Below are 27,755 nucleotides of genomic sequence, written 5' to 3' on the forward strand. Positions count from 1 at the left end.
ATTTCTTTGATAGTTTTAGGTAATGGGGGAGGAAGGATGTTACAAAGAGTTGTTTATGAGAACTCCAGTCAAGGTATGGGCAAGGGTAAATGGGGTATTTGCATCCTCTGACAGCCATACCAAACATTACAACGAAACTGCAGAACAGCTGGCATTCAGAATCACCTGAAACCTTGCTGAGTTTAAGTCTTACAACTAGGGATTTAAAGATGTCACATTGAGACTGATAACAGGGGTGCAGATAGAGAATGGGCTGTCCCAAACTACAATGGCAAATAAAAATTGGGAGGCATACCTTGGCTGTGAGAGGTCACCTGTGAGGAGCGAGGGGTCCTAGCTCTGCACCAGGCTCTCCAGTCCAGGGTTCCAGTGCCAGGAAGACAAGTCCCCATAACATCTGGTTGTAAAAACCAATGAGGATTGTGTTTGATGGGATGAAGGACTTAACTTGGATTCTCTTCATCTAAGCTGTAGCACTTGTGTTGTAGCTGGAAAGGCACCAGAGACATATAGGGAGGAACTGAATTGTCTGGCATCAGGGATGGAGCTAGAGGGGCAGTTTTCTGCCAGGCAAAAGTGCTGGCTGAGGCTGTTGTTCCTTTGATAAGAAATCCTCCACAAAGCCAGCAGATGGGGCGCCATGTCTTAGTCTTCATCAGCCTCGCTCACACCCTTTGCCCCTCCTTGGTGATTACCTGAGACCCCACCCCACCTAACTTACAGGCCCACCCAAGCTATTTCCAGTAGTTTTCCCATACAAATGGCCTGTCTTAGCTCATGCTTCAGACTTCTCTAAATCTCTCAGATGGCCTCTGGCCTCAGCGTGCCCCATGTTTCTCATTAATTGGTACTAACCCTAGCACTAGCAGCAGCGGCCTTGGTTTGCAGTTTGGCATTGCCTGGGCCCTTTCAAATCAAGTACAAGTAGCCGCTATCTGTAGATTGCTTTGTAATTCCTTCTGGGTGGCTCCAGGTAGAACACAGGGGACAGCTGGGCTTTGCTTGCACCCTGTGGGGGGCCCCAGAGCCAGCACTCCCAGTGGACAGAATCAGACCACATTGGTGCACCATCTGACCACCTCCACAAGCAACATACTTGAGGGGAGGACTCAGCCCCACTGAAGCAATTCCTTCTCTGTGTGGTGGTCCTCTGTACAGCATATCTATCCTCCATGGTAGTCCGTGGTCATCATAGCCAGTCCTTTCAGCCGATCGACCTGAGGGTAAATCTGTCCTGTTGATGTACCAACAGCAATCAAGGCTTACCTACAACAGTAGGGTGTACACAGTCCACAAGGGGAGGGCTTTCTTGAGAAGCTCTATACCCCTCCAAACCACCACCTTTAACACCCCTGCCCCATTTCACTACTCTGGACTGCTGGAGTCTGGGGCCACTCAGGTGTGCAGTTCAAATCCTGCCCCACTGTGAGGAGGGAGGGGGCCCCAGCAAGAGGTAGTTGTTCCCTTTGCAGGTGAAAAAGTACCTCTTGGTCCCTAGTGATTCTATGATAAAGGTTCATTCTTCTGCAGTCACTGTCAACCCAGGACTAATAAAGGTTGGAACCTGAGGCAGGAGAGGGGTGCTTTGTTTTTAAGGGGTACATGTGTGACATGGTTGCCCAATTGTAAGGTTCCCACTCAGCACACAATGCTGGTATTCCACTTGACTGGGTTGCTTACTGTGTCTCATTGTCTGGGTCACTTGTGCCTTGGACCTCTCTGCCTGTCATGTACAGGCTGCATCTCTGGGCTCCATGGCTCCTTTTCATGTGGCAGCAGTTGTGGCTGCTGGTCCAAGCAGCTCACCTTCTGGAGTTGGGCCTGCACCCTGTCCTGCTGACCTCTGTTTTACTGGGACTCTCTAAACCCTAGCCTTCAGATCAGCAAAAACCCACACTTGAGCCTTTATATATTTCTGAAGACTTTGATCCTTCATCATTCCAACAGGAAGCCTGAGCTCTGCCTGCAGAGACCCGTGAGTAAATGGAACTTGCTCTAAAATCTCAGGAGGCCCCAGCTTATCAACCAGAAGCCCCTGAGATGCAAAATAATCTTCAACCCAGGAGGAAGCCTCAGCTTAGTCTGCAGTGTCCCCTGAGTTGCCTAAATCTTTGTTAGTTTATCAGTGAGTGTTAGGTCAGCATCTAAATCTTAGGAAAATGTTGAGTCTTCAGTCCAGTAGAATAGCTCAGATCTGCTGCAGTTTCCTCTTGCCTTCGTAGAACCTTTTCCAGTCCAGCGGAAAGGTCCAGCTCAGCCTCCAAAATCCACTATGGATGGTGTAGCTCAGCCTTCAATACATCATGAGGCGACAGTCTCACCTCTAGGTTTGGGTGAAGCTCGGCATCCAGTGTTGCATAATATAAATGTTAAAAATGTGGATCTAGTGGTTTGATAACACTAAAGTCCCCTAAGGAGATTAAACCATCTATGACTAAGAAGAAGGTCTCAGCTCAGTGCAAAATCCACTAAGATGGTCAAATGTCCAGCCCAGCAGGAGATCCTCTCAGAGCACCCTGAGAAGATAGACTCATCTCCATCTCAGCAAGAGAACCCAGCTCACCCTACTTTGGAGGCTGATCCTATAACCCTGCAGCAGACCACAGCTTGTCCAAAACACCCTGAGTAACATTTCCACATTTAGAGCCTGTTCAGGCTCAGCAGCCAACCTTTGTCTGAAGTTAGAGTTCAACCTTTGGACCTGGAGCTCACTGTAACTCCACAACCTACTGTGGAGGCTGAACATGCTATAATTCTACAGCCGACTACAGCTCCTCCAGAGTACCCTGAGGTGACACTTCCACATCCAGACCCTGTTCAGGCTCAACAGCCGACCTTGACTGAAGTCGTAATTCGGTCAAGCCTTTGGACCTGGAAGTTGTCAGAATTCAGCAACCAGAGTCATCTCGGATAGGTCCTCCAGCTACTAAATAGAATGCCACCATGAACATACATGTCATCTGCACCTGCAATAATGAGAAACTGTCATGTATTGGCCCTGGCCCAAAGCGGCGGTTCTGCAGAGTGCCTGTGCTGGAGCCCAGTACCTACAGCAGCACCTTCGGCATCTTCCAAGGAAACTTACTTTCTTACATTGAAAAAGATACATGGAAGTGGTACTGTTGGGCTGAGAAACTAATCCTCAGTGAATATAATTTGAGGAAATTACATAAGGATTCATAGGAAGGCCTACTATTGTTCCAAGTATTTAAGTCTTCATAGCAATGTAACACAAAACTAAGCTTTGGAATGTTTCAGGCCTACCATGAAATGCAGTTTTTACGCAAGTTAATTTTGATCATAAGCCTCGACAACTGTTGAAGATTAATATCTTTTTAAATCTCCAGTATTAAAATATTTAGACATTGAAACAACACAGGTGTCACAACAATTGGGAACATCCTAATGATGATCCCTGAAATGCAAAAATGGATCCTACCTAGCTGTTTGACTTGCTGCTTTGGCCGATTTAAAAATAATATTGAGGCTGTGTCAGCAAGACAGTCATACTGCGTTGTGATACTTGATGTCTGACAAATGCACGTTGTGGTATGCAGAACAGGCATTTTAATCTCCTTTTATAGATAAAGAACTATTTATAGAAGGATTGTTCTTGAAAGTATTACATGGCTGGGTGAGGAACCACCAGCACTGAGCCTGACTGCTGAGCCAGAGAGGGTATCTTCAGTCAAAAAGGGTAGCCTTGTCAGCCTTCATGAACCTCCTGATGTTCAGTGAGCAGCCTTTCAGTAAGCAGCAAGAAGTAAAGATTTCCAATGGGAAAATAAGGGGAGAGAAGCCTAGGGTGAACAGGAAGAGCAGGAGTCATATGAGCTCACAAAAGAAGTACCAGGATATGGGTATGAGAACAAACTCATTGTGGCAGTATCTGTGATTGTAGTAGCAATGATTTTTATTGTAATTTTCTGTCACATTGCTATTTGCCATAGAACATCATCAAAGGGAGGTGTAGAAGGAAACTCAAGGGTTTTTTCCTTATTTCTCTGGCATAAGAGATGCTCACTGGAATGCAAGATGGAGGAAGGTGTTTCCTGGAGAAGGCTTAGGGGTATATATGGAAATCTCAGAGCCACACACAAGAAAAATGTGGCACAGAGGCTGTACAACAAGGATTTGTCTGATAAGGATGAGCTTTTCATCTAAATGGAGAAGGGTGAAGCCTCCACCTCAACAGCCACGATGGCTACTTACACTCTGCTGCTGAACAGACGTGAAGAAAATGAAACATGATATTGCCTGAGTGAACCTCACCCTCAGTCTATCTGTAAATTGTATTTGGAAATGGTGGCTTAGCATTGCTGTTAAAATACATATTTTCCTCCTACTAAAACGTAGAAATGAAAAAAAGGATGGTCAGTCAACTTAGAATTTCAACAGCATAAAAAAAGGACATGGAAACCATAGAACAGTCAGAAATGAAAGATACACTTAAATGAAGAACAGTTTATAGGGGATCAACAATAGAGACAATGAAGTAGTGAATCAACCATATAAAAAAGTAAAAAAAAAAAAACAATCAGAAGAGCAAAAAGAAAAAAGAATTGAAAAATGAGAATAGTGTAAGGAGCCTCTGGGACAACTTCAAGTATACCAACATTTGCATCATGGGGGTGCTGGAAGGAGGAGAGAGCAAGAAATTGAGTAAGTATTTGAAAAAATAATGACAGAAAACTTTTCTTATCTGGTGAAGGAAATAGACACACAAGTCTAGGATGCCTATACCAAGACACATCATAATTAAAATGCCAGAGGTTAAAGACAGAATTTTAAAAGCAGCAAAAGAAAAGCAGTTCATTACTTACAAGGAAGCTCCCATAAGACTTCAGCTGAGGGCTCAAGAGAAACTTCACAGGTCAGAGGGATTGGCAAGAAATATTCAAAGTGATGAAAAGCAAGTACCTACAATGAAGATTACTTTACCCAGCAAAGCTATTATTTAGAATGGGACAACAGATAAAGGGCTTCCCAGACAAGAAAAAGCTAAAGGACTTCATCATTACCAAACCACTATTACAAAAAAAATGTTAAAAAAAGATTAAAAATATGAACAATAAAATGTCAATAAGTACATGTTTACCAAGAGTGTAATCTAGAAAGCAAAATAAATGAAGAAGCAGACTCATAAATGCAGAGAATATCTTTTGACAGTTGCCAGATGAGAGGGGCTTTGGGGAGAATGGGGGGCAAAAGGTGAAGGGATTAAGAAGTACAAATTGGTTGTTAAAGAATAGTTAGGGGATATAAAGGAGAGCATGAAGAATGTAGTCAATGATCTAATACGTACATATGGTGTCAGATGGGTATGATTTACGGGATGGTCACTTAGTAAGTTGTGTAATGTCTACTCACTGGGTTGTACACCTGAAACTGATACAATATCGTATGTCAACTGTGACTAAAAAATTAAAAATCATTAAAAAATGTTTTAACTGTATTTTATAACTTACACTTAATTGTTATTTTTTGTTAGTAAGGATAAATTTCTATGTGCAATAGTGAACACCTGATACATAGGTCTTGGGAATTTCTTTTCAGAAAAAATTAGACTTAAAATATATCACAAAATGTTCATTACTGGAGAACAAAAAGATTCATATGATTCTACTTTTGTATATATAAGCTTGAAATTTCTCAGAGTATGTTTTTAAAAGTTATTTCATAGGATGAAAGCAGATAGCTACTTTCTAGAGGATAGGGAGCTTGTCTTAGGGAGGGATACTGCATTTTCTCTGGGTTCACAGAGCTCATGGTCTGGGAATTCCCTTTGCCTCCTTCCTGTGTTTTAGTCCTGTTTCCTGGACCACACAGGATCTCATGATTTCTTTATTCGTATTAGTAACTTACTGAGGAGGAGTACACAGGGCATAAATTTTGGGGTTTTCTGCATAACTAAAAAATTTATTCAGCATTCACTAGTTGATGATTTGAACCGATACAGAAATGTATGTTGAAAATAATTTACAAGGCACTCACCTTTTTCTTCTACATTGCTGTTGAGAAATCTAGTACATTTTGGTTCATTACCTCTCCCTACCACTGTGGAAGCCTGGAAGCTCTTTTTCCCACTGATGTTTTGATATTCTAAGTTGATGTGCTTTGTGCCTCTGTCCATTCATAAGCTGGGCCCTTGAAAGTCCCTTCTATTTGCAAATGCCTATTTTCAGTGCTAGGTACTTCTTTTGAATTTTTCTTGGGTAATTTTCTCCCCTTCAAATTCATCTTGAAGCTTTTGTTATTCAGGTATTGTATCATATAAAGTTTTCATCTCCAATCTCTTGTGTGTTTTTGGTTCTACGTTATGGAATATTGGCTCAACTTTATTTTCTATCCCTTTAACTGAATTTGTTATTCATTATACTTAACAATTTTCTGAATATTCCTATTTATAGTACCCTATTTATGGTTTCATAGATGCAGTTTCTTTTCTTACATTTTGACATCTTTACTGCTCCTATTTTATTTGCATACTCTCCTCTTTTCTGTCTGCTTTCCTTGGAGAAGCTGTTTGTAAATGTCTGGTGCACCTTGTCTGTCTGTTCATATTTTAGGGTGAGACACTCAGAACCTAATGGAAAATTTTGTGGATGGGCTTTACTGGAGGGATGTCAGGAGGCTAGATGGCTGTTTCTTTAGATTCCCTCAAATGTCAGTGTATAAAGATCCTTTCTCTGGGGTAGTTTAATTTCTCCAGAAGGGTCTCATTTGGACGTTGGCCTGAGCAATTTATGATGAAGCTTTACCTAACCCCCTGTTTTTTGGTGTGAATCTCACTACTACCCTTCTCTGTTGCTGGGTTCAGTCTTTCTGGTTAAACTTAGTCATAGCTTCTATCTCTTCTTCCCTCAGGGCTGAGAGTGGGTAGCTGTCTGTTTGAACCTGATGGCACTGCAGATCCAGAGCTCTATATGCTTATTCAGGCTGTTAAATAATACTCTTTATTCAGCATCTCTAATACTCTTTATTCAGGATCTCTAATACTCCTGTATCTTCTGTATCCTGTTCCTAAATCTCAAGTTGTGTGCAAGTGGCTGGCTTCTCATCACCAGTTCCTTATGTAAATTTCATCTTCCTCTGTTTGGCCAAGACATTTAAAATTCCTGTATCCACCCATTGTCTTCATTTTTTTATAGAGTATTTTAAAATCAAATATGTTTTTGTTATTTTAGAGACAGGTAGCAAGGTTTTTACTCTGTATTTTTAAAAGCTATAATGTAAGGATAACCTTAAATCAGATTATGTTACCCCTTTGACCCTACTGAAGTTTAGAATTCTCTCACTTGCTGCCTGTGGAAATGAGGTGGAAATCCAAGCTGGTTACTCTCTGGCCTTTGGATCCCGCTTGGTTCTGTCTTCATTGACCTCTCTGCCTCTTGTCACACCACAGCTGTTTCTACGCTCCACTACTTAGCCACTGTTCTTTCTGCCCCTCAAACATTTGAATGTCTTTGTTACTATAGCCTTTGTGTGGCTAGGTCTTTTTCATCATTCAAGTCTTAAAGAGAAGTTTTTAAATGTTCTTTGATAGGATCGATTAGGATTGCTGGCATAACATGCCTCCATACATAACTCAGTGACTTAAAGGAGCAATGACTCTTGCTCATTGACATGTCCCTCATGGATTGGCTGAGACCGAGGATGACAGAGGAGCCACCATCTGCAGCATTTCCATTATTCATGGCATGAAGAAAAAGAAAGCACACCAAATTATAAAGAGTTTCTAAATCTTCTAAAATAGAAGTAACATAAATCCTTTTTACTCAGATTCCATGTGCCAGATCTAGTCACATGGCCAAACCTAATACCAGGGCAAGGGGGGAAGTGCAGTCCTACCAGTGCCTGGGACAAGAACTAGAAATATTTGGTGAACAACATTAATGGCTACCATAACAACTTGGATCAACCAGTGTAAAGTAGCTGTATTAGTCAGGATTCTTCAGAGAAACAGAACCAACAGGGGACAACAAACACAAAGATTAATTGTGAAGAATTTGCAGTGTGGTTATAGAGGCTGAGAGGTCCCATGATATGCAAGATGGAAATCAGGAAAGGCAGTGGTGAACTTCCTGTGCAAGTCTGAACAACTGAAAGCCAGAGGAGCTGATGGTTCCCCAGTCTGAGGTTAGGAGAAGATGGCATGAGATGTCCCAGTTCACCACTAAGGCAAAAAACAAACAAAGACACCAAACAACAACAACAAACAAACAAAAAACCCAGGGCAAATTCCTCCTTCTTGCATCTTTTGTTATGTTCAGGCCCTGACTTTGCTAAATCCACTGGTTCAAATATTAATTTCATCAGAAACACCCCCACAGTTATACCCAGAAACAATATCTAATCAGCTACCTGGGCATCTTGTATGGCCAGTGAAATTGACACTGACATTAACCATCACAGTAACTCTCCTCATTGCCTGTTATTTTATTGTTTCCCTTTCTTTATTGCCAATAGACATATGAGAAGATACTCAGCATCACTAATCATTGGAATAATGTAAATTAAAACCACAAGGAGATATCACCTCACACCCATCTAAGTGACTGTCATCAGTAAAGCAAGGAACAAGTTTGCTGGATGAAGAGTAAAAGGAACCTTTGTTTCCTGTTGGTGAGGATGTAAATTGGTGTGCGAATTTGGTAAACAGTACGGAGGTTCCTCAGAAAATTAAAACTGGAAGTATCATATGACCCAGCAGTTCCCCCCTAGGTATTATTTAAAGAAATCTAAAACACTAACTTGAAAAAGACATATGCACTCTAATATTCATGGCAACATTTACAGTAGCCAAGATTTCGAAGCAACCTAAGTGCCCGTCAATAAACAAATGGATAAAGATTTGGTACATATGAGCCCTGCTTTGTGTGGCTTAGTGGATTGAATGCCGTCCTGTGAACCAAAGGGTTGCAGGTTCCATCGCCACTCAGGGTACATGCCTGGGTTGTGGGCCAGGTTCCCAGGAGAGGGGGCATGTGATAGGCAATCACACACTGAGGTTTCCCTCCTTTTCTTTCTCCCTCCCTTCCCCTCTATCTAAAAATAAATAAATATAATCTTTAAAAAAAAGATTTGGTACATAAGAAACTGGAAATCCTTCTTACACCACATGCAAGAATGTATTCAAAATGGGTCAAAGACTTAAATGTTAAATCTGAAACCATAAAAATCCTAGAAGAAAACATAGTAATATCTTGGATACTGCTTGTAGAAATTGTTTATCTGCTACATCTCCCCGGTCAGGTTAACAAAACAAAAAAATAAAATGGGGCTACATCAAAATAAAATGTTTTTGCGCAGCAAAGGAAATCAACAAAATAAAAAGACAACCCAGAGAATGGGAAAGCACAATTGCCAATACATCCAACAAGGGGTTAATATCCAAAATTTATAAACTCAACACCATAGAAACAACCCAATTAAAAAGGGAGTAAAGGGACTTGAATAGATACTTCTCCAAAGAAGACATACAAATGGCCACTAGATATATGAAAAGATGCTCAACATCACTAATCATCAGAGAAATGCAAATTAAAACCACAATAAGATACCATCACATACCTGTCAGAATGGCTATCATCAGTTAATAAACAAACAAATGCTGATGAGATTTGGAGAAAGGAGAACCCTTTTGCACTTGGTGGGAATGCAAACTGATGCAGACACTGGAAAACAGTATAGAGATTCCTCAAAAATTAAAAATGTATCTGCATTTTGAATCAGCATTCCCAGTCCTGGGACTGTATCTGAAGAAACCCAAAACACTAATTCAAAAGAATATAATAAGCACCCTTATGTTCTTTGCGGTGTTATTTACAATCACCAAGATATGGAAGCAGCCCAAGTGTCTGTTGATAAAGGAGTGGATAAAACAAGTATGGGCCATTCATACAATGGAATTCTACTCAATTGTAAAAAGAAAGAAAATTTTACCCTTTGCAACAGTATGGCTGGACCTGGAGAACATTATGCTAAGTGAAATAAGCTAGTCAGATAAAGACTAATTCCATATGATTTCATTTATGTGTGGAATCTAATGAACAATCTGAACTAACAAGCAAAAACAGAGACAGACTCATAGATGGAGAGCAGATGATAGTGGGGGAGGAGGACTAAGGGGTAGAAGGTTTGAGGACTCATGGATATGAATAACTGTTGTGATAGCTAGGGGTAGGGGAGTATAATAGGACTAAATGGCAATGGGAAAAAATACAATAAAGATTAAATAAAAAAACAAAAAGCAGTTTGAAGGCCTAAAAGAAAGAAAATATTTGACTAGTTTCACTTTGCAAAGTTTGTCTAAGCAATGTGCTGGATAAACCGATGCTAGAAGAGAAAGAAGCCCTATAAAACAAGAAAAGCAAGTCACATAAAATAATATATACTTATAGAAAGGACACATAAAATAATGTTTCTCCAGCTAAAAAATTATCTGGTTGGCCAGATAAATGTTAGAAGAGTAGGCAAATGAATAATGACATAAAAACTAATATTAAATACTAAAAAAATTAGATTTAGCGCATAGAGTGTGGGACAAAAGTAGGTTTAGAATTTGTATGGAAAATAATACAATAATTAATAAGAATAAACTGTTTTGTGTACTCAGCAACTGTAAACATGATTGCCACACCCTCTATATACAGTGTAATATTACTCAGACATAAAAAAGAATGAAATCTTGCCATTTGCAACAACATGGATAGACCTGGCCAAGTGAAGTCAGTCAGATAGGGAAAGCACACGTAAAATTGTTTCATTTATATGTGTAGTCTGAGAAACAAATGAACAAACAAAACAGAAATAAAGTTAGATACAGAGTCCAAACTGATGATTGCCAGATGGGAAGGAATTGGGTGGAGGGTGAAAAAGGTGGAGGGATTAAGGTGTGTAAACTGCCAGTTAATGGATTGGCCCAAAAGTTTGTTTAGCTTTTTCTGTAAAATAAATGACAGTTTTCATTTTCACTAATAACTTCATTGATTGGGATATTGTGTGTCAGCTCTCTCCCTTGAGGTATATGTTGATTGTTCTCAGTGTCTCGATGTGATCGCTGTCAACTTCAACTGGTCTAACTGACCATCATCCAGTAAGAAATCCTGGATGAACCCTGAACAAACCTTTTTTTTTGCATTTCAGTTGCATTTTTACCTTTTTTGAGATGACAAAGCATAGTGTGACAAAAAAGTGCATTTTCTTCCATCTTTAATATTAAAATGGCTACACAAAAATTCACCAGTTTTGATTTTTTTAATGCACTGTGATATGACAGCTGTCACAAAACAATCTAACGAAATTGTTTCGAATGATGTTAAAGAAAACTAAGCACTACTACAGCCATTTTATGGAAAAAAAAAACAAATGAAATTTTTGGCCAACCTGACATAAAAGCAGTCACAGGAATGTTAAGTACAGCATAGAGAATACTGTCAATAACACTGTAATAGCTATGCATGGTGTCAGAGTGCTACTAGGCTTATCAGGGTGATCACTTCATAAGTTATATATATGTCTAACAGCTATGTTGTACACCTTAAACTAATGTAATACTGTATTTCAATTGTAATTGAAAATTAAATTCTTTAAAGACTATCACTTAAAAATGTAATTGAGTTGTTACAGTCACAGTTAATGGAAATCACAGCTACAGTGAGGTACTACTACATACCCATTAGAATGGCTGCTAAAGAAAAAAAGGAACAACAAAATAAGCGTTACTGATATGGAGAAAATAGAACTGTGGTACATTGCTGATTAAAATGTAACACAGTACAGCTGCTGTGGAAAGAGTGTTGGAGTTTCCTCAAAAAGTTAAAAATAGAAATCTTTTATGATCTGGCAATTTCACCTCAGTATATATCCAAGAGAACGGAAAGCAGAGTCTCAAAGAGATATTTGTACACCCATGTTAATAGCATTGTTATTTACAATAGCTGTAACAAGGAAAGTAACCCCAGTGACTATTGAATAGATAATCAAAATGTGTACACATAGTATGGAAAAATTATTTAGCCTTAAAAGGAATGGAAATTCTTACAGATGCTTTTACATTGATGAACTTTGAGGTCATTATGCTAGGAGAACTCATTCACAAAAAGATACATACTATATTATTTCACTTAGTATGAAATATGTAGATTAGTAAAAATTATAGAGAGAGAAAATAGAATGGTAGTTTCCAGGTGCAGAGGGAAGGGGAGAAGATGAGTTACTGTGTAATGAAGAATGAGTATAGAGTTTCAGTTTTACAAGATGAAATGAGTTATATGGGTATGGATGGTGGTGATGTTTGCACAACAGTGTGCAATTGAATTATACCTTTTAAAATGGTTAAGGTGTAAACTGTATGCCATGTGTTTCTTACCTCAGTAAAAAAAAATGTATTTCAGTGTCCAAGAGTCTTTTAATACATTGTTCTTAAAATGCCTTTCCCAGTTGTCTCTGCAGTGATTGTTTATTGCTGGAAACTTTGGCTTTTTTTCCTATTAAGTTAAAGTTACAGATGTTTATATTTGAGTTTCCAACGTTATTTTAAACTACTACAACTTTTATGACATTTAATTCATCTGCATTGCTCACAAAACCACAATCAAACTTCTGGCAGATGTGTCAGACAATAGGAAACCACCACAACTCCAATGCACTGTAGCCCAGAATTTTAAAAAGAAAAGCACAGTGCTTATAGAAAACATATGAAGCAGGAATTTGCCCTGGCTGGTATAACTGAGTGGATTGAGTGTGGGCCTGCAAACCAAAGGGTCGCAGTTAGATTCCTAGTCAGGGCACATGCCTGGGTTGCAGACCAGGTCCCCAGCAAGGGGTGTGCAAGAGGCAACCACACATTGATGTTTCTCTCCCTCTCTCTTCTTCCCTTCTCCTCTCTCTAAAAATAAATAAATAAACTCTTAAAAGAAAAAAAGAATAAAACATTTAAAGAAAAAAAAGCAAGTCAAGTATTTAAAAAAAATTTTCATGCCTTTTATATTCTATATACTTAATGATTCACCTTTAGGAGAAATAATTATACTTAGCCATAAAGATAAGCTTATATATAGACTTTAAGACTCCTTTTATTTTTATTTTTTTAGATTTTATTTACTTATTTTTGGACAGAGGGGAAGGGAGGGAGAAAGAGAGGGAGAGAAACATCAATGTGTGGTTGCCTCTCACGTGTCCCGCATTCAGGATCTGGCCTGCAACCCAGGCATGTGTCCTGACTGGGAATCGAACCAGCAGTCCTTCAGTTTGCAGCCTGTGCTCAATCCACTGAGCTGTACCAGCCAGGCTGTTACTTATTTTTTTATCTTACTTGTTTACTGGCTCTTGGCTGTTTATATTTCCATATAAATTTCAGTGTTGGTTTATTAATTTAGTCTAAAAATTACACTAGAGTATTTGTTAGAATTGTACTGAATTTGTAATTATTTTGAGAAATTAGCACTTTTTATACAGTATTACTGTTACCTTTGAAAATGACATGTATCTTCACTATTTAGGTCACTTAAATTTTTTCCTAATAAAATGTTATGGCATCTGGATAGAAATATTTGGTATCTTTTGTTAGATTTATTCCTAGGTTACTTTATTTGGTGACATTGTAAATAATATCTTAAAATTTTTGTTTACTCATTTGTTACTGATATATAAAAATTTTCTAAATAGGCTTTGTATCAACTCATTGAAATCACTTATTAATTTTAATAGTTCATCCGTAGGTTTCTTTAAAAAATTTTCTATGAATAGACACATCATTTCTGAATAATGGGTTTTAAATCTTTTCTAATACCATTTATTTTCCTTGCTTTATTGCACTGACTAGGTCCTCTTGAACAGTGTTTAATAGAAGTAATGAGTATAGCCATTTTAACTCATTTGCAGAGAGAAAGCTTTCAACATTTCATTGAGTATGAATTTTCTGCTGTTTTATGTGGATTTCCTTTTACATGAAGGAGTTTTTCCCCTATGTACTCCAGTTTTGCTTTGAGTGTTTGCTGTGAATGGATGAAGAATTTTATCCAGTGTTTTTTGTATTTATTGAGCTGTTTATATTATTACTTTCCTTTATTCTTTTAGTGAGTGAGTTGCTGTGATTGTAATAAACTTGGTCATGCTGTATTATTGTCCTTAATGTATTGCGGGATTTGATTTGCTGGTACTTTGTTTAGGATTTTCGTATTTATTAGCATGAATGAGATAGGACTATAACTTGACTTTCTCCCAATGTCACTTTGTTAGGTTCTCATATCAAGTTTACATTGATTTCATATAACAACTTAGGACGTAGTTCCTCTTTTTCTGTTCTCTTTAAATAGTTTACTCTGTTGTGCTTAGTGTAGTTATCTTTGTATTTATTTGGTTTGCTTTCTAGAAGTGATTCTTGACTCTAGCTTGATGCCTTTTCATCAGTAATGGAAGATGATCTGCCACTATATATTTGGAAAGTTGTTCCCCATTCTTTTCCCCCTCTCTTTTGGGGAATACATTGAAATGTAAGTTAAACTTTATATAATATCTATATATCTCTTACGCTCTTGTTTCTCCATGCTTTCTTTCTTCTTGATATTTTCCTTTGAAAATAATCCTCAGGTTCATTAATTGTCTTTTCATCTGTATTTAATGTTTTTTAATTAAAAATTTTTCCCTTTTCTAGTGAACTTATAGGGGAGACAGTGGTTCATAATATTATGTAGGTTTCAGGTACAGTCCTATAATACATCACCTGCACATTGTGTTGTGTGTTTACCACCCCAAGTCAACTCTCCCTCTATCACCATTTATCCCCCTCATATCTTCTCTATCAACCTTCCCCTCCTTTCCCTTTGATAATCACCATACTGTTTTTTGTGTCTGTGAATTTTTTTGTTGTCTTCTTTTCAGTTCCTTCACAATTTTCATCCAGTCCTGCATCTCCCTTCTCTTACAGCTCTCCATGAATCTGTTTGTATTTTGATCATTAGTTTAATTTTGTTCATATTCCACATATGAGTGAGATCATATGGTATTTGTCTTTCTCAGACTGGCTTATTTCACATATCATAATGCTCTCCTGGTCTATCCGTGCTGTTGCAAAGGATAAGAGTTCCTTTTTTTCCCCCCCAATCTGATTTTAAACTCATCCATTGAGTACTTTAGTTATTGAAGATTTTTCAGTTCTCTCCTTCCTACTTCTTTTTATTGTTTGTTTTTTTTTGTTCTCTGATGAAATTACCAAGCTTTTCTTTTAATTTCTTGAACATATCAAGCCTAGTTATTTTAAAGTCTATCTCTAGTGATTGTGTTCTCTGGAACTCTTCAAGTAAGTTCATTTCAATGTTTTGGGTTTTTTTGTTGTTGTTGTTGTTTTCATTTTGTTTGTTTGATTTTCTTGCCATAAGGTGATACTGCCTTGCTTGTTTGTTTATTTGGTTACTTTTACTAGTGTTCCACATACTGTATAAGAAAAAATATACAAATTGAGATTCAGGATGATGTTACCCAGAGAGGATTTGTATTTGTTTCTGACAGATAGCCAGGAGCACCCATAATCTTAGATCACATTAATCCTATCAACAGTTTTTTAAAATGATTTTATTTATGTATTTTCAGAGAGAGGGGGATAGAGAGGGAATGAGAGGGAGAGACACATCAATGTGTGGTTGCCTTTCACCCACCCCCAGCTGGGGACCTCGTCTGCAATCCAGGCATGCGCCTTGACTAGGAATTGAACCGGTGAACGATTGGTTTGCAGACTGGCTCTCGATCCACAGAGCCACACCAGCCAGGGCCCATCAACAATTTTAATGATTCAATGTTTAAGAATAATGGTAGTTTATTAATTTTGTAGTTAATTAGGTACTTGCATTTATTACTAGGTAATTATTTTATTACCCGAAGACTGAACTCTTTAGAGTTCTCTCATATTTCTAGGGTGTATACCTTTGGTATTTTAACCCCAAATTTAGAAGGATTATAATGTCCCCCTCCTCCAAAGTAGACACTGAATTCAGTTTTTAAAAATACTCTAAGCCTTGTGTCTCTGAAAGCTTTGCTCATGTTTTTAGCTGTGTCTTGCAGAATTGCAAGGGGTCAATATGAGAGAAATGTAACCCCAAGGCAAAGTTTACCTTTTTGTTTTGTTCGTCGTCTTTCTTTTTTTTAAATGTACCCAGGCAACCATGATGTTTACTGTGTTTTTCGTCAGCTTCCAACCCAGCAGTACTGCGCTTGTTAACATGGGCCTCCACACTGGTTAGTGATGGGCTGGCCTGCCAGTTGTGAGGAGTTGTTATTTTAACTTGAGCAATTGGTGTTTCATCTAAGGAGCAGTTTTATAACCATATATCAGAGTTTCTCCTGACAAAAATTCCTAATGCCCAATGAGGCCTTAAAACCAAAAGGTGTGGCCATGTACTGATCAGACTGTCTGTTCCTCTTCTTAAGAGACTGATAAATATTATGTCTAGCAATCCATGTAAATTTGTTGAGATCCTTTTGTGTGTTTGGCATTGATTTAGGCTTCAGAAGCCCAAAGATAAGTAAGGTATGGTTTGTCTGGAGTGAGGAGTAGGTGAATGTAATGCAGGGCCAACATCGGGTTAGACAAAAGCAGGCAGTAGTAAAGTGATATGGGAGTACAGAGGAGGTGGAGGGCAACTGGGAGGCTGTATGAAGTAGTTGATATTTGAGCTGGGCATATGAGGCAAGGAAGAATGTTTTTAAATTTTTTTATTTATTTATTTTTAGGGAGGGAAGGTAGGGAGGGAGAGAGAGAGAGAGAGAGAGAGAGAGAGAGAAACATCAATGTGCGGTTGCTGGGGGTTATGGCCTGCAACCCAGGAATGTACCCTGGCTGGGAATCGAACCTGGGACACTTTGGTTCCCAGCCCGCGCTCAATCCACTGAGCTACGCCAGCCAGGGCTAAGGAAGAATGTTTTAAGAAGACGCATGTGCAAGGTACTTTGCTTCGTGTTTCACTTTCATTGACTCATGTGCAATGCTCACAAAAACCCCATGGGAAGGGAACTATTATTTACCCCCATTTTACAGATGAGGAAGCAGAGGCTTAGGGATGTTAAGTCACTTGCCTAAGGTAATATACCTAGTAAGTCAAGGAGATGGGATTTGAGATACCTCCAGGTACATAGTAAACATTAGATGTTATTATTGTATTATGATGATCATTAAACCCAGATTATTATTAAACCCAGGGCCACTGCCTCTCGAAAGCCCATGCCCTTGGCTACTATGTTATCATGATGCCAACAGTATATGAAAGCAATGTGTCCAGACTTTACCCTGGATCACTGGAGGCATGAATCTTTTATTTTTCTTGATGTTTTATTTTTGTTGTTGTTGGTTTTTGGGGGGGGGGGGTGCCTTCTTTCTGGGTTCTTTTTTTTTTAAATTTTATTTGTTTATCTTTATAGGGGAAAGGAAGGAGAGAGGGAGAGAACTATCAGTGTGTGGTTGCCTCTCATGCATCCCTTGCTGGGAACTTGCCTGCAACCCAGGCATGTGCCCTGACTGGGAATCGAACCTTGATCCTTTGCTTTGCAGGCCCGCACTCAATCCACTGAGCTACACCAGCCAGAGCTTGTTTTTTTTTTTTAATAATTTTATTTTAATTGTTGTTCAAGTACAATTTTCTATCTTTTACTCCCATCCCAGCCCACCCACCTAGCCCTCCCCACCTCCCTCCCATTTCCACTCACCCCTAGTTTTTGTCCATGTGTTATTTTTTTTTTTTAAGATTTTATTTATTTATTTTTAGAGAGGGAAGGAAGGGAGAGAGAAACATCAATGTGCGGTTGCTGGGGGCCATAGCCTGCAACCCATGCATGTACCCTGACTGGGAATCGAACCTGCGACACTTTGGTTCGCAGCCCACGCTCAATCCACTGAGCTACGCCAGCCAGGGCTTGTCCATGTGTTCTTTATACTTGTTCCTGTAAACTCTTCCCCCTTTCCCCTGAAATTCCCCAGAAATTCCCTCCCTATTCTGTTTTTATTAATTTTTTCTCATTTAAAAAAATTTTATTGTTCAAGTATAGTTTTCTGCCTTTTCCCCCCACCCCTCCCACCCCTCCTGCCCACCCCAGCCATCCCCACCTCCTCCTGATTTCACACACACCCCCGCCCCGCGGTTTTGTCCATTTGTCTTTTATAGTTGTTCTGTTTTTCTCTATCTTAATTATTTGATGCTTTTAAACAGATTTTATAAAACTTCTATTTTTTCAATTATAGTTGATATACAATATTATATTAGTTTCAGGTGTACAACCCAGTAATTAGCCATCTTTGTAACTTAAAAAGTGATGACTCTGAGAAATCTACACCTATAGACTTATTACAGTATTTTGACTATAATCCCTATACTCTAGTCCAGGATCTGTCTGAAAAAAGTCTAGTGATTGTTTCTGTACTGAGAAGGATTTGCGTGACGTTGATGTAACCTGGCAGCCAAGAAGAATAGACTAGAATGTGAATGTGTGAACAATGATGACTTTACTGTACTAGTCATTGGGGGCAGTAAGTAACACTGTTGAGTGAGCATGTGTACTGTGTGGCCCTTGCATTCAAAATGAATAAGTAGAACAACGAGTCTGCATCAAATTTTACATTAAGATTGTACATTCCAAGCCCTGGCTGGCATAGCTCAGTGGATTGAGTGCGGGCTGGGAACCAAAGTGTCCCAGGTTCGATTCCCAGCCAGGGTACATGCCTGGGTTGCAGGCCATAACCCCCAGCAACCGCACATTGATGTTCCTCTCTCTCTCTCTCTATCTCCCTCCCTTCCCTCTCTAAAAATAAATAAATAAAATCTTAAAAAAAAAAAACACTTAAAAAAAAAAAAGATTGTACATTCCTCTGCAGAAACTATTCGGATGACTCAGAAGGCTTTTGGGCACTATGCAATGAGTGCAGCACAAATAAAAGTGTGGCACAAATGCTTCAAACGTGGTCAAGAATCTGTTGAAAGTGATCCACACTCTGGGAGGACTGCAACAAGCAAACCACCTAAGAATGTTGAACTTGTATGGGCTGCATTGAACAGATTAGTGGATGATAGTGCAAGAACAAGAGGTTTATGTGGAGATTCCAAAAATCTACTGTATCCGAGATGTTGACCCAGGATCTTGTCTTGAAACATGTTGTGCCAAATTTGTTCTGTGCCTTCTGCTGCTAGAGAAGAAGGAACATCATGCTGCAGTTGCTGACTTGATTTCAGCCACTACCAATGAGCTAGATATTCTCAAAAAGGTCATAATTTTGAAGGGGACTGAGGCATTATTGTCCTATGTACATTGTCTCTTGTATCTTCAATAAATGTCTCTTATTTTTCATGGCACATGGACTTATAGTTCCTGGACAGACCTTGTATATTGCCACAACAGTTCTGTAACTACCAATTTGTAGTCCTTAGTCCCTTTAACTTACTCACCTATTACCCCTAATTCTCTCTTTTCTGGCACCAGTCAAAATGTTCTTTGTATCTGTGAGTCTGTTTCTATTCTGCTTGTTCCTTCATTTTGTTTTTATGGATTCCACACAAGTGAAATCATGTGACATTTGTCTTTGTGTGACTTACTTCACTCAGCACAACCCTAGAGGATTCTAGGTCCATTCATGTTGTTGTGGATGGCAAGAATTCATTCATTCTTGCTTCATTATTTTTTAAATTTATTTAATTTTTTAAAGTGTATTTTATTGATTATGCTATTATAATTCTCCAGTTTTTTTTCTCCCCTTTATCCCCCTCCATCCTGCACACCCCACCCTCCAGCATTCCCCCTCCTTAGTTCATGTGTCATACATACAAACTCTTTGGCTTCTCCATTTCCTGTAGTATTCTTAACCTCCCCCTCTCTATTTTATATCTACCATTTATATTTCTTATTCTCTGTACGTTTTCCCCCATTCTTTCCCTTTCCCCTCCCTGCTGATAATCTTTTGTGTGATCTCCATTTCTGTGATTGTGTTCCTGTTCTAGTGGTTTGCTTAGTTTGTTTCTGTTTTTTAGGTTCAGTTGTTGGTAGTTGTGAGTTTGCTATCATTTTACTGTTAATAGTTTTTTTCTTTTTTAATAAATCCATTTAACATTTCATATAATAAGGGCCTTGGTAATGATGAACTCCTTTAACTTGACCTTATCTGGGAAGGACTTTATCTGTCCTTCCATTCTAAGTGATAGCTTTGCTGGATAGAAAAATCTTGGATGTGTAGGTCCTTGCTTTTCATGACTTGGGATACTTCTTTCCAGCCCCTTCTTGCCTACAAGGTTTCTTTTGAGTAATCAGCTGACAGTCTAATGGGAACTCCTTTGTAAGTAACTGTCTCCTTTTGCTGCTTTTAAGATTCTCTCCTTATCTTTAATCCTGGGTAATGTAATAATGACGTGCTTTGGTGTGTGCTTCCTTGGTTCCAATTTTTTGGGGACTCTCTTGAGCTTCCTGGACCTTCCAGAAGTCTATTTCCTTTGCCAGATTGGGGAAGATCTCCTTCATTATTTGTTCAAATAAGTGTCCATTTCTTGCTCTTCCTCTTCTTCTGTCACCTCTGTGATTCACATGCTGAACATTTAAACATGTCCCAGAGGTTCCTAAGCCTCTCCTCATTTTTTTTGAATTCTTGTTTCTTCATTCTGTTCTGGTCGAATGTTTATTTCTTCTTTTTGTTGTAAATTGTTGATTTGAGTACCCTGTTTCCTTTCTGTCACTGTTGGTTCCCTGTGTGTTTTTCTTTATTTCACTTTGAAAAGCCTTCATCTCTTCCTCTGTTTTGCGACCATACTCAACTAATTTCTGTGAGCATCCTGATTACCAGTGTTTTGAACTCTGCATCAGATAAGTTGTCTGTCTTGTCGTTATTTAGCTCTTTTTCTAGAGTTCTGATCTATTCTTTCATTTGGGCCGTATTTCTTTGTCTCAGTTCACCTGTTATAAGAGGGCAGAGCCTTGGGTATTTAAGGTGGTGCTATATGTGGGGAAGAGGAAACAATGGTGCTTTCTTTGCTGTAGCCCCACTTTCCAATAAACTCTCCTGTGAGTCTGGGAGTTTTCTCCTGCCTTTGAAGCCCACACAGTATTTTACAGCTAGAGTTTTTGAGTTCTTAGTTTTCCTGTTTAGCAGCCCTTCTTCTCCTGAGTCTGCCACTCTCTGCCTGTCTGCCCATTTCTGCCCCTCCTGGTCTGGATGAATGCTTCTTTAACTCCTTGATTGTTGGAGTTCCATGCAGTTTGATGTCCTGGTAGTTTTCATTGTTTATTGTTTTTAAATTGGTGGTTGTCCTTTTTTTGGTTGTGAGAGGAAGCAAAGGATTTCTACCTATGCCTCCTTCTTGGCTGGAACTCCCAAACATCAATGGTTTAATTACACCAATTGAAAGGTGAGATTGTCAGAGTGGATCCCAAAACAAGACCCAACTATGTGTTGTCTGCGAGAAGCCCATTTTAAAATATAAAACACAATAATAAAAAGATACGTGACAGAGAAAGATACAGCATGCTAACAAAAAGAAAGTAGTAGCTGTATTAATTTCAAATGGAGCAGAATTCAAAGGAATTTAATCAAAATATTGAGGAGCATTAGATTTTGACACAGGGATCAATACTCTAAAAGGGCATTACAGTCATTAATGTGTAAGTACCTAACAAAATATGTGAGGTAAAACTGATAGAACTGCATAGAGAAATAGATGAATGCCCTATTATAGTTGGAGTCTTCAAGATCCCTCTCTCAGAAATAAACAGGTCCAGCAGACAGACCACAGTCAGTAAGGTCATAGTTTAATTCAACAACAGTATCAGTCAACTGGGTATAATTCACATGTATAGACTACTCGATCCTACAGCAACAGAATACACATACTTCTCAATCTAAAATGGAACATTCACCAAGACAGAGTACATTCTGGGCCATAAAACACAACTTAATAAATTTAAAAAAATGGAAGTCATACAGTATCTGTTAGACCACAGTGAAATTAAGCTAGAAATCAGTAACAGAAAGATAGCTTGAGACCTTTAAGTACTTGGATATTAAAGAACAGGTCAGGTTATTTTAACAGATACATTAAAAAAGGTCAAAGAAGAAATTCAAAAGAAAAATAATTTTTGAACTAAATGAGAATGACATCTTACTTTGCATCTGTATCTTAAAGTTACTAATAAATATTGGGAAAATTTCAAACTAACTTCACAGTGATAAAGAAATATACATTATATAGCGAGGTTAATTTTTAAATTTTATGTGTAATATGTGATATAAACATTTGAAAATAGTTACTTATTCATGTTAAACAATGACAACTTGAACCAGAAAGTAAAAATCAGAACACATTTGATCTTAGGTATCCTCTGGGTGTTTCTTCTTGATGCGGTCTCTCTTCCCTTTCCCCAAGTAGATTCTTATTCTTCTATCATGTTTATTATTTCCTTGCAATAAAGATTTCTGTGTGTGTTTATCAAGTTGATAAATACTACGTATTAAGTAATATGTTTAATTTTGCTTATTTTAAGTTTTTCCTGGTTAGCTTTCTCTATTGTCCTTTTTTTCTGTTTATCACATTTGTGTGATATAAAATACTAAGATATTTACATAGATGGAAGGGATTGATAGCATTGAATCTGGAATTATAGGGGTAGAGAATATTAGTATTACCTGAGGCCTTGCCAAAGTTACTTGGACTACCTCACATACATTTGGATGGCTACTATTAAAAAAAACAGACAGTTAGAAGTGTTGATAACATCCCTGGTTGGTGTGGCTCAGTGGATTGAACCCTGGCCTGTGAACCAAAGGGTTGCTGGTTGGATTCCCAGTCAGGGCACATGCCTGGGTTGCGGGCCAAGTCCCCAGTGTGGGGTGCATGAATGGCAACACACATTGATCTTTCTCTCCGTTTCTCCCTCCCTTACCCTCTCTAAAGATAAATAAATAAAATCTATAAAAAAAATTTTTTTAAGTGTTGATGACAATGTTGAGAGATGGAAACCCTTTTGCAATATTTGTGGGAATGTGAAATGGTGCAGCAGCTATGGAAAACATATATGGTGGGTCCTCAAAACATTAAATATAGAATTACCATATGATTCTGCAATCCCCCTCTGGGCACATATCCAAAAGGATTGAAAGTAGGGTCTTGAAGAGATATTTGTATACACATGTTCATAGCAGCATTATTCACAGTAGTTAATATATGGAAATAATCCAACTCCATTGACAGTGGAGTGGATAGCAACAATATGGTGTGCATGCAAAGAAATGCTATTTGGCCTTAGAGAAGAAGAAAATTCTATACTATGCTACAGTATGGATAAACCTGAGGATATTATGCTAAGTGAAGTCACAAGAGGAGGACAAATACCGTATGATTCTACTTCTTTGAGGTCGAGTAGAAAAGGGTGGAGGTAGGGGAAAACTGGGAGTTACTTATGGTATAATAGCATAATTTAAGTTTAACAAGAGGAAATTAGTTATATGGAGATAGATGGTGGTGACGGTTGTATAAAAATGTAAATATATTTAATACCACCGAACCATACACTTAAGTGGTTATGGTGGCAATTTTGTGTTTGTTTTATGTATTTAACTACAATAAAAGAAAATGGAAAAATTTTATTGGGAAGTTTTTGGGCTTGCATTTTTACCTTTTGTAGGCCTCTTGAGAATTACTACTCAAAGGAGCTCTTCCTTCTGAGGGGAGTCGTAGTGTATTCCCCAAAAATGTGTTGGAGCCCCCCCCCCAGAAAAGATTGTTGAAGCCAAAAAGATGGAGGATTGTATTAAATACCTCTGTAAGTCTTATCATCTTTCTTTTTAGTGTCTTAATCTTTGATCTAACATAAGCAAAGGCTTATTCTGGGACTTTGTTTATACAGTATAGCTAGAAAAGTTGTTTCATAATTCCATATCAAAAGTTTATCATGTTTATAACTGTTCAGTAAGTTGAAAGACATGAAAAATAAACAGGATTTATCCTTACCTGAATCAATGGATTATTTTGGGGAAAATTTGTATGTGAAAATTTGAAGAGATGCATAAACAAGTTACTCTGTAAAACATGAGAGAATTGAGTATGAGCAAGTATGATTCTGGGGAAAGTGTTGGTCAGAACAGTTGCGTTACAGTAAGTTCCAGAAAGAACAAGGAAGTTTTTAATTACTAAAGGGACAAGAGCAAACATTCTAGGCAGAGAGAACTATTAAAGGGATAGAGATAAGATGTTTTTTTGACATATTTAGGAATTTTGAGTAGTTCAGCTTAATAGTAATATAAAATATATTTAGGAAAGAATGGGCTGAAAAGTTTGGTTTGGCTACATCAATAAAGACAAAAAGAAGCTAACTGTGTCTGTACATAGGATATAAAAAATTCATTTTCTTATTGATGAACACCCAAATTTCTAATCATATTTACTAGATAGTGGAAAATTTTTTGTCTGTTTTCTTACTGCTATAATCTCAGAGCATAGAAGAGTTAGATGAATGGTTTCAAAATTTCATAAGAAAGGAGAATTTCAGTGGTTAAAGAGATGTTGTCCTAATAGGTGAGGTGGTTTTGGGTACTATTATATGATTCAGGTATTATTGTTTTCACCTTTGCATTCTTTGCAAGGTTCTCTTTGGGCTCTGATCATTATGAGTATCTTCCTTATGGTGTACCTTCATTACAGGTCATATCTATCCACGTGTGTGCATTGGTTCAGGTAGATCTCAAAAGTTGAATTAATGTTAACTGTTCCTGTTTGTATTCTGTAGTGGTTACTCTGCGGATTACAGTGTACATTCTCAATTTACCATAGTTCCTCCTGAATTAATATAATACCACTTCACATAAAGTGTAAGAATTTACATGATACAATTTTTTTCATTATTACCTCTTCCCCAATTGTGGTGGTATTATAATGTGTTTTATGTGTACATATGTTATAATACCTAATAATGACTTCTATGTTTGCTTTAAACAGCCAGTTACATTTTAAAGAAATTAATTTCTTTTATATTTTCTCACATATCACAGCATGCATTTTGGACCATGTATGTCATATATGACATGTAATGTCAAAATGTCATTTTTTGCTAGTTTCAGGTTTTCTTTTTTTCTAGCAAGGACTGCAGTATTGATTTTGAAGTACTTACTGTGTCTAGCACAGTGGGTTACACAAAATAGTCAAGTATTTTTTTTTAACCTGTAAGAATGAGATTTTGTTCTTATCTATTTGTGTAATCATACAAGTTGTATTATTATAGTTCACTATTAGATGTCACTATCTGACATTTTATATTCTTACCAATAAATTACTTACTATATAATGTTTCTTAGACTTGGAAAGTTTGTACTCCCATGTAAGTGCATTTAAACTTGAAGTTTTCCTACATTTTAAAATGGTTTCTTTCTCAGACAGACACATTCATAAATTATAAATTTTATTATGTTTTAGGGTTTTTTGTCTTAAGTCTGTACCCAACTGATTTTTGTTATCTTTTAGGGTTATATGTCTAAGATACCTTTTACGTTTTTGCCGAACTAATGATTTTCCTTTAAAACTTGAATACTGGCATTATTTTTTGATTATTGCCTTTGTGGAGCAAAGGGAAGAAGTAGGATATTTAGCAGTACTTTAAAACATGTTCAAAATTTTTCTGTTAGTAGTGAAGTCCTAAAAACCACCTTCTCATTTCAGAAGACTGAGTTAACCTAGAGTCACCAGAAGTGACGGCATCTGATGGGTTTATTTGGGTTTTCCAGAGGAAGAACTGATTTATCTGTGAAAAGAAATAATAGAGGCAGAGAAAAATGAGATTTGCAAGGCTCTGTTGGCCAGTCATGGACCACAGTAAAGTGTTAGAACAAGTTTTCCTCACTAATTCTCTTCCCTTAAAAGATAGAAAAGGTCGGGTCAGGGAGATTTCAGCCATTCCAGAGAGTTTGATATTTACTTCATGCCTACTGCCCTCAAGAGCATAACCAGTGTGCTTTAGGGATCAGGTGTCTCAGTGGCCTAGGACATTCCTAACAGTTAGGTCCCTCCATACCAGGCTTAGAGTCCTGGTGTGACTCTTCTGTAGTGCCATCATTCATCAGACATCCAGGCTGCAACCCTGTTCCCTCGCCCGCCCCTCCTCCTATCTTACTAGGACACATTGGTGTCCATTTTCCCCCATTCACTCAGAATATTTCAATTTGAATAAAATAGCAATGTAATTTCCATATAACGTAATGACTGACCAACACTAATCCAAGCACATGAATATTTATCTTAATGATGTGGCTCCTCTGGTCTATCTTCTCCAGACTTTCACACCTCAGCTAGAAATAACTACTGCCATATATTTCCTGTTTATGGTTTTATTTTATTTTTAAAAAGATTTTATTTATTTATGTTTAGAGAGGGGAAGGGAAGGAGAAAGAGAGGGAGAGAAACATCAATGTGTGGTTGCCTCTTGCATGTCCCCCAAGTGGGAACCTGGCCCACACACAACTCAGGCATGTGCCCTGACTGGGAATCGAACCAGCAACCATTTGCTTCACAGGCCCATACTCAATCCACCGAGCCACAACAGCCAGGGCTATGGTTTTACTTTTTAAAAAGAGAATGTTCTATTCATTTATCAGTATGTCTATATAAAATTGAAATGCTTAAGCCATTAGTATAATAGACTAAAGAATCAAATAATTAGGACATTTAAATTTCATTTTGTATCTATCTGTAAAATAACACATAATGTCAAAAATGGAAGTTTGTATTGTAATATTTTCATTTTAGAGTAGAATTTAAATGTGTATATTTTTAACATATTGGAATAAAGTTGCCAGTTGTGCTTATTTAGGAAGACATTTTTTAACTATTGGGTCTTACAGTGTCATTCTTTATGAAGTATCAAAGTGAATGATAATTTTTATGCAGTAATTGGTGTATTGTTGAAAATAAAATAAAGAGTGGCCATACCACGTAATACATTAGTGTACTCAGCAGTAATCAAGAGGTGCTGATAGTGTTACTTATGTTGATAGTAATTCATTTTGTAATCCACGGTTTTTTTCCTTATGTTTTTGTATTTTCCTACAGCTAAAGCAGTTAACAGGTCATGGCACGTTTAACAAAAAGACGACAGGCGGATACAAAAGCTATCCAGCATCTTTGGGCAGCCATTGAAATTATACGGAACCAGAAGCAAATTGCCAACATCGACCGTATTACAAAGTAAGTAAATTTAAACAAAAATATCCCTGTAAAATTACATATAAGACTTTGGCGGAAAAGGTCCAAAGATAACTAATTTATTATGATAACATATATTACAAAATACCAGTCCCGTTTTTGCATTACAGGAGTATACATTGAGAAAAACAAATACAGAAACATAGATAAGCAATTTGTGTTTAGAGGTTTTATAAATATTAGATAAGTAAAGTATCAATATGTACTATGTGTAATAGTATCAATATCTTAGTTATCAAAAATGAACTCTTGAAACAAGTCTTAGTATGTCTTTTGTTAAAGTTTTTAGTTAATTCCTTTTATATAAACTATCTAAAAACTGTTTATTATTTTAATATAGGACAAGCATGGTATATATAGTAAATAACATCTTTTTAGTTCATAGTCCTCTAACCAAGAATTTTTAACAGTTTTATTCTATAGTTTAGAAATACAGTAAATAAATCTTCAGATAAAAAAGAAAGTTCTTTTTTTCCTCTAGATTTTAATCCTGTTTATCTTGGTAGACCAAGAGTCAAGACAGAAAAAAAAAACATTGCTTTA

At 37.6% G+C, this 27,755-nt stretch overlaps 1 protein-coding gene across 15 annotated transcripts in view; it reads left to right on the forward strand.

Moving 5' to 3' along the window:
- ZMYND11 (zinc finger MYND-type containing 11) overlaps positions 1–27,755 on the forward strand; it is a 143,963-nt gene that overhangs the window by 26,306 nt on the left and 89,902 nt on the right. For 12 of the 15 annotated variants that reach the window (XM_045820053.1, XM_045820051.1, XM_045820050.1 and 9 more), the window contains exon 2: positions 27,060–27,194. The exons of 1 other annotated variant lie outside the window; for it this stretch is intronic. In XM_045820053.1, the coding sequence (XP_045676009.1) occupies positions 27,079–27,194 (116 nt within the window). In that variant the 5' untranslated portion in view covers positions 27,060–27,078. Of the gene's footprint in view, positions 1–27,057; positions 27,195–27,755 lie in introns of those variants that run through there. 2 more of the 15 variants (XM_045820061.1, XM_045820062.1) reach the window with 2 other exon arrangements.

Source organism: Phyllostomus hastatus, unplaced genomic scaffold, assembly GCF_019186645.2.
Source record: "Phyllostomus hastatus isolate PE091 unplaced genomic scaffold, TTU_PhHast_1.1 phas_scaffold_39, whole genome shotgun sequence".
NCBI classification, from domain to species: Eukaryota; Metazoa; Chordata; class Mammalia; order Chiroptera; family Phyllostomidae; genus Phyllostomus; species Phyllostomus hastatus.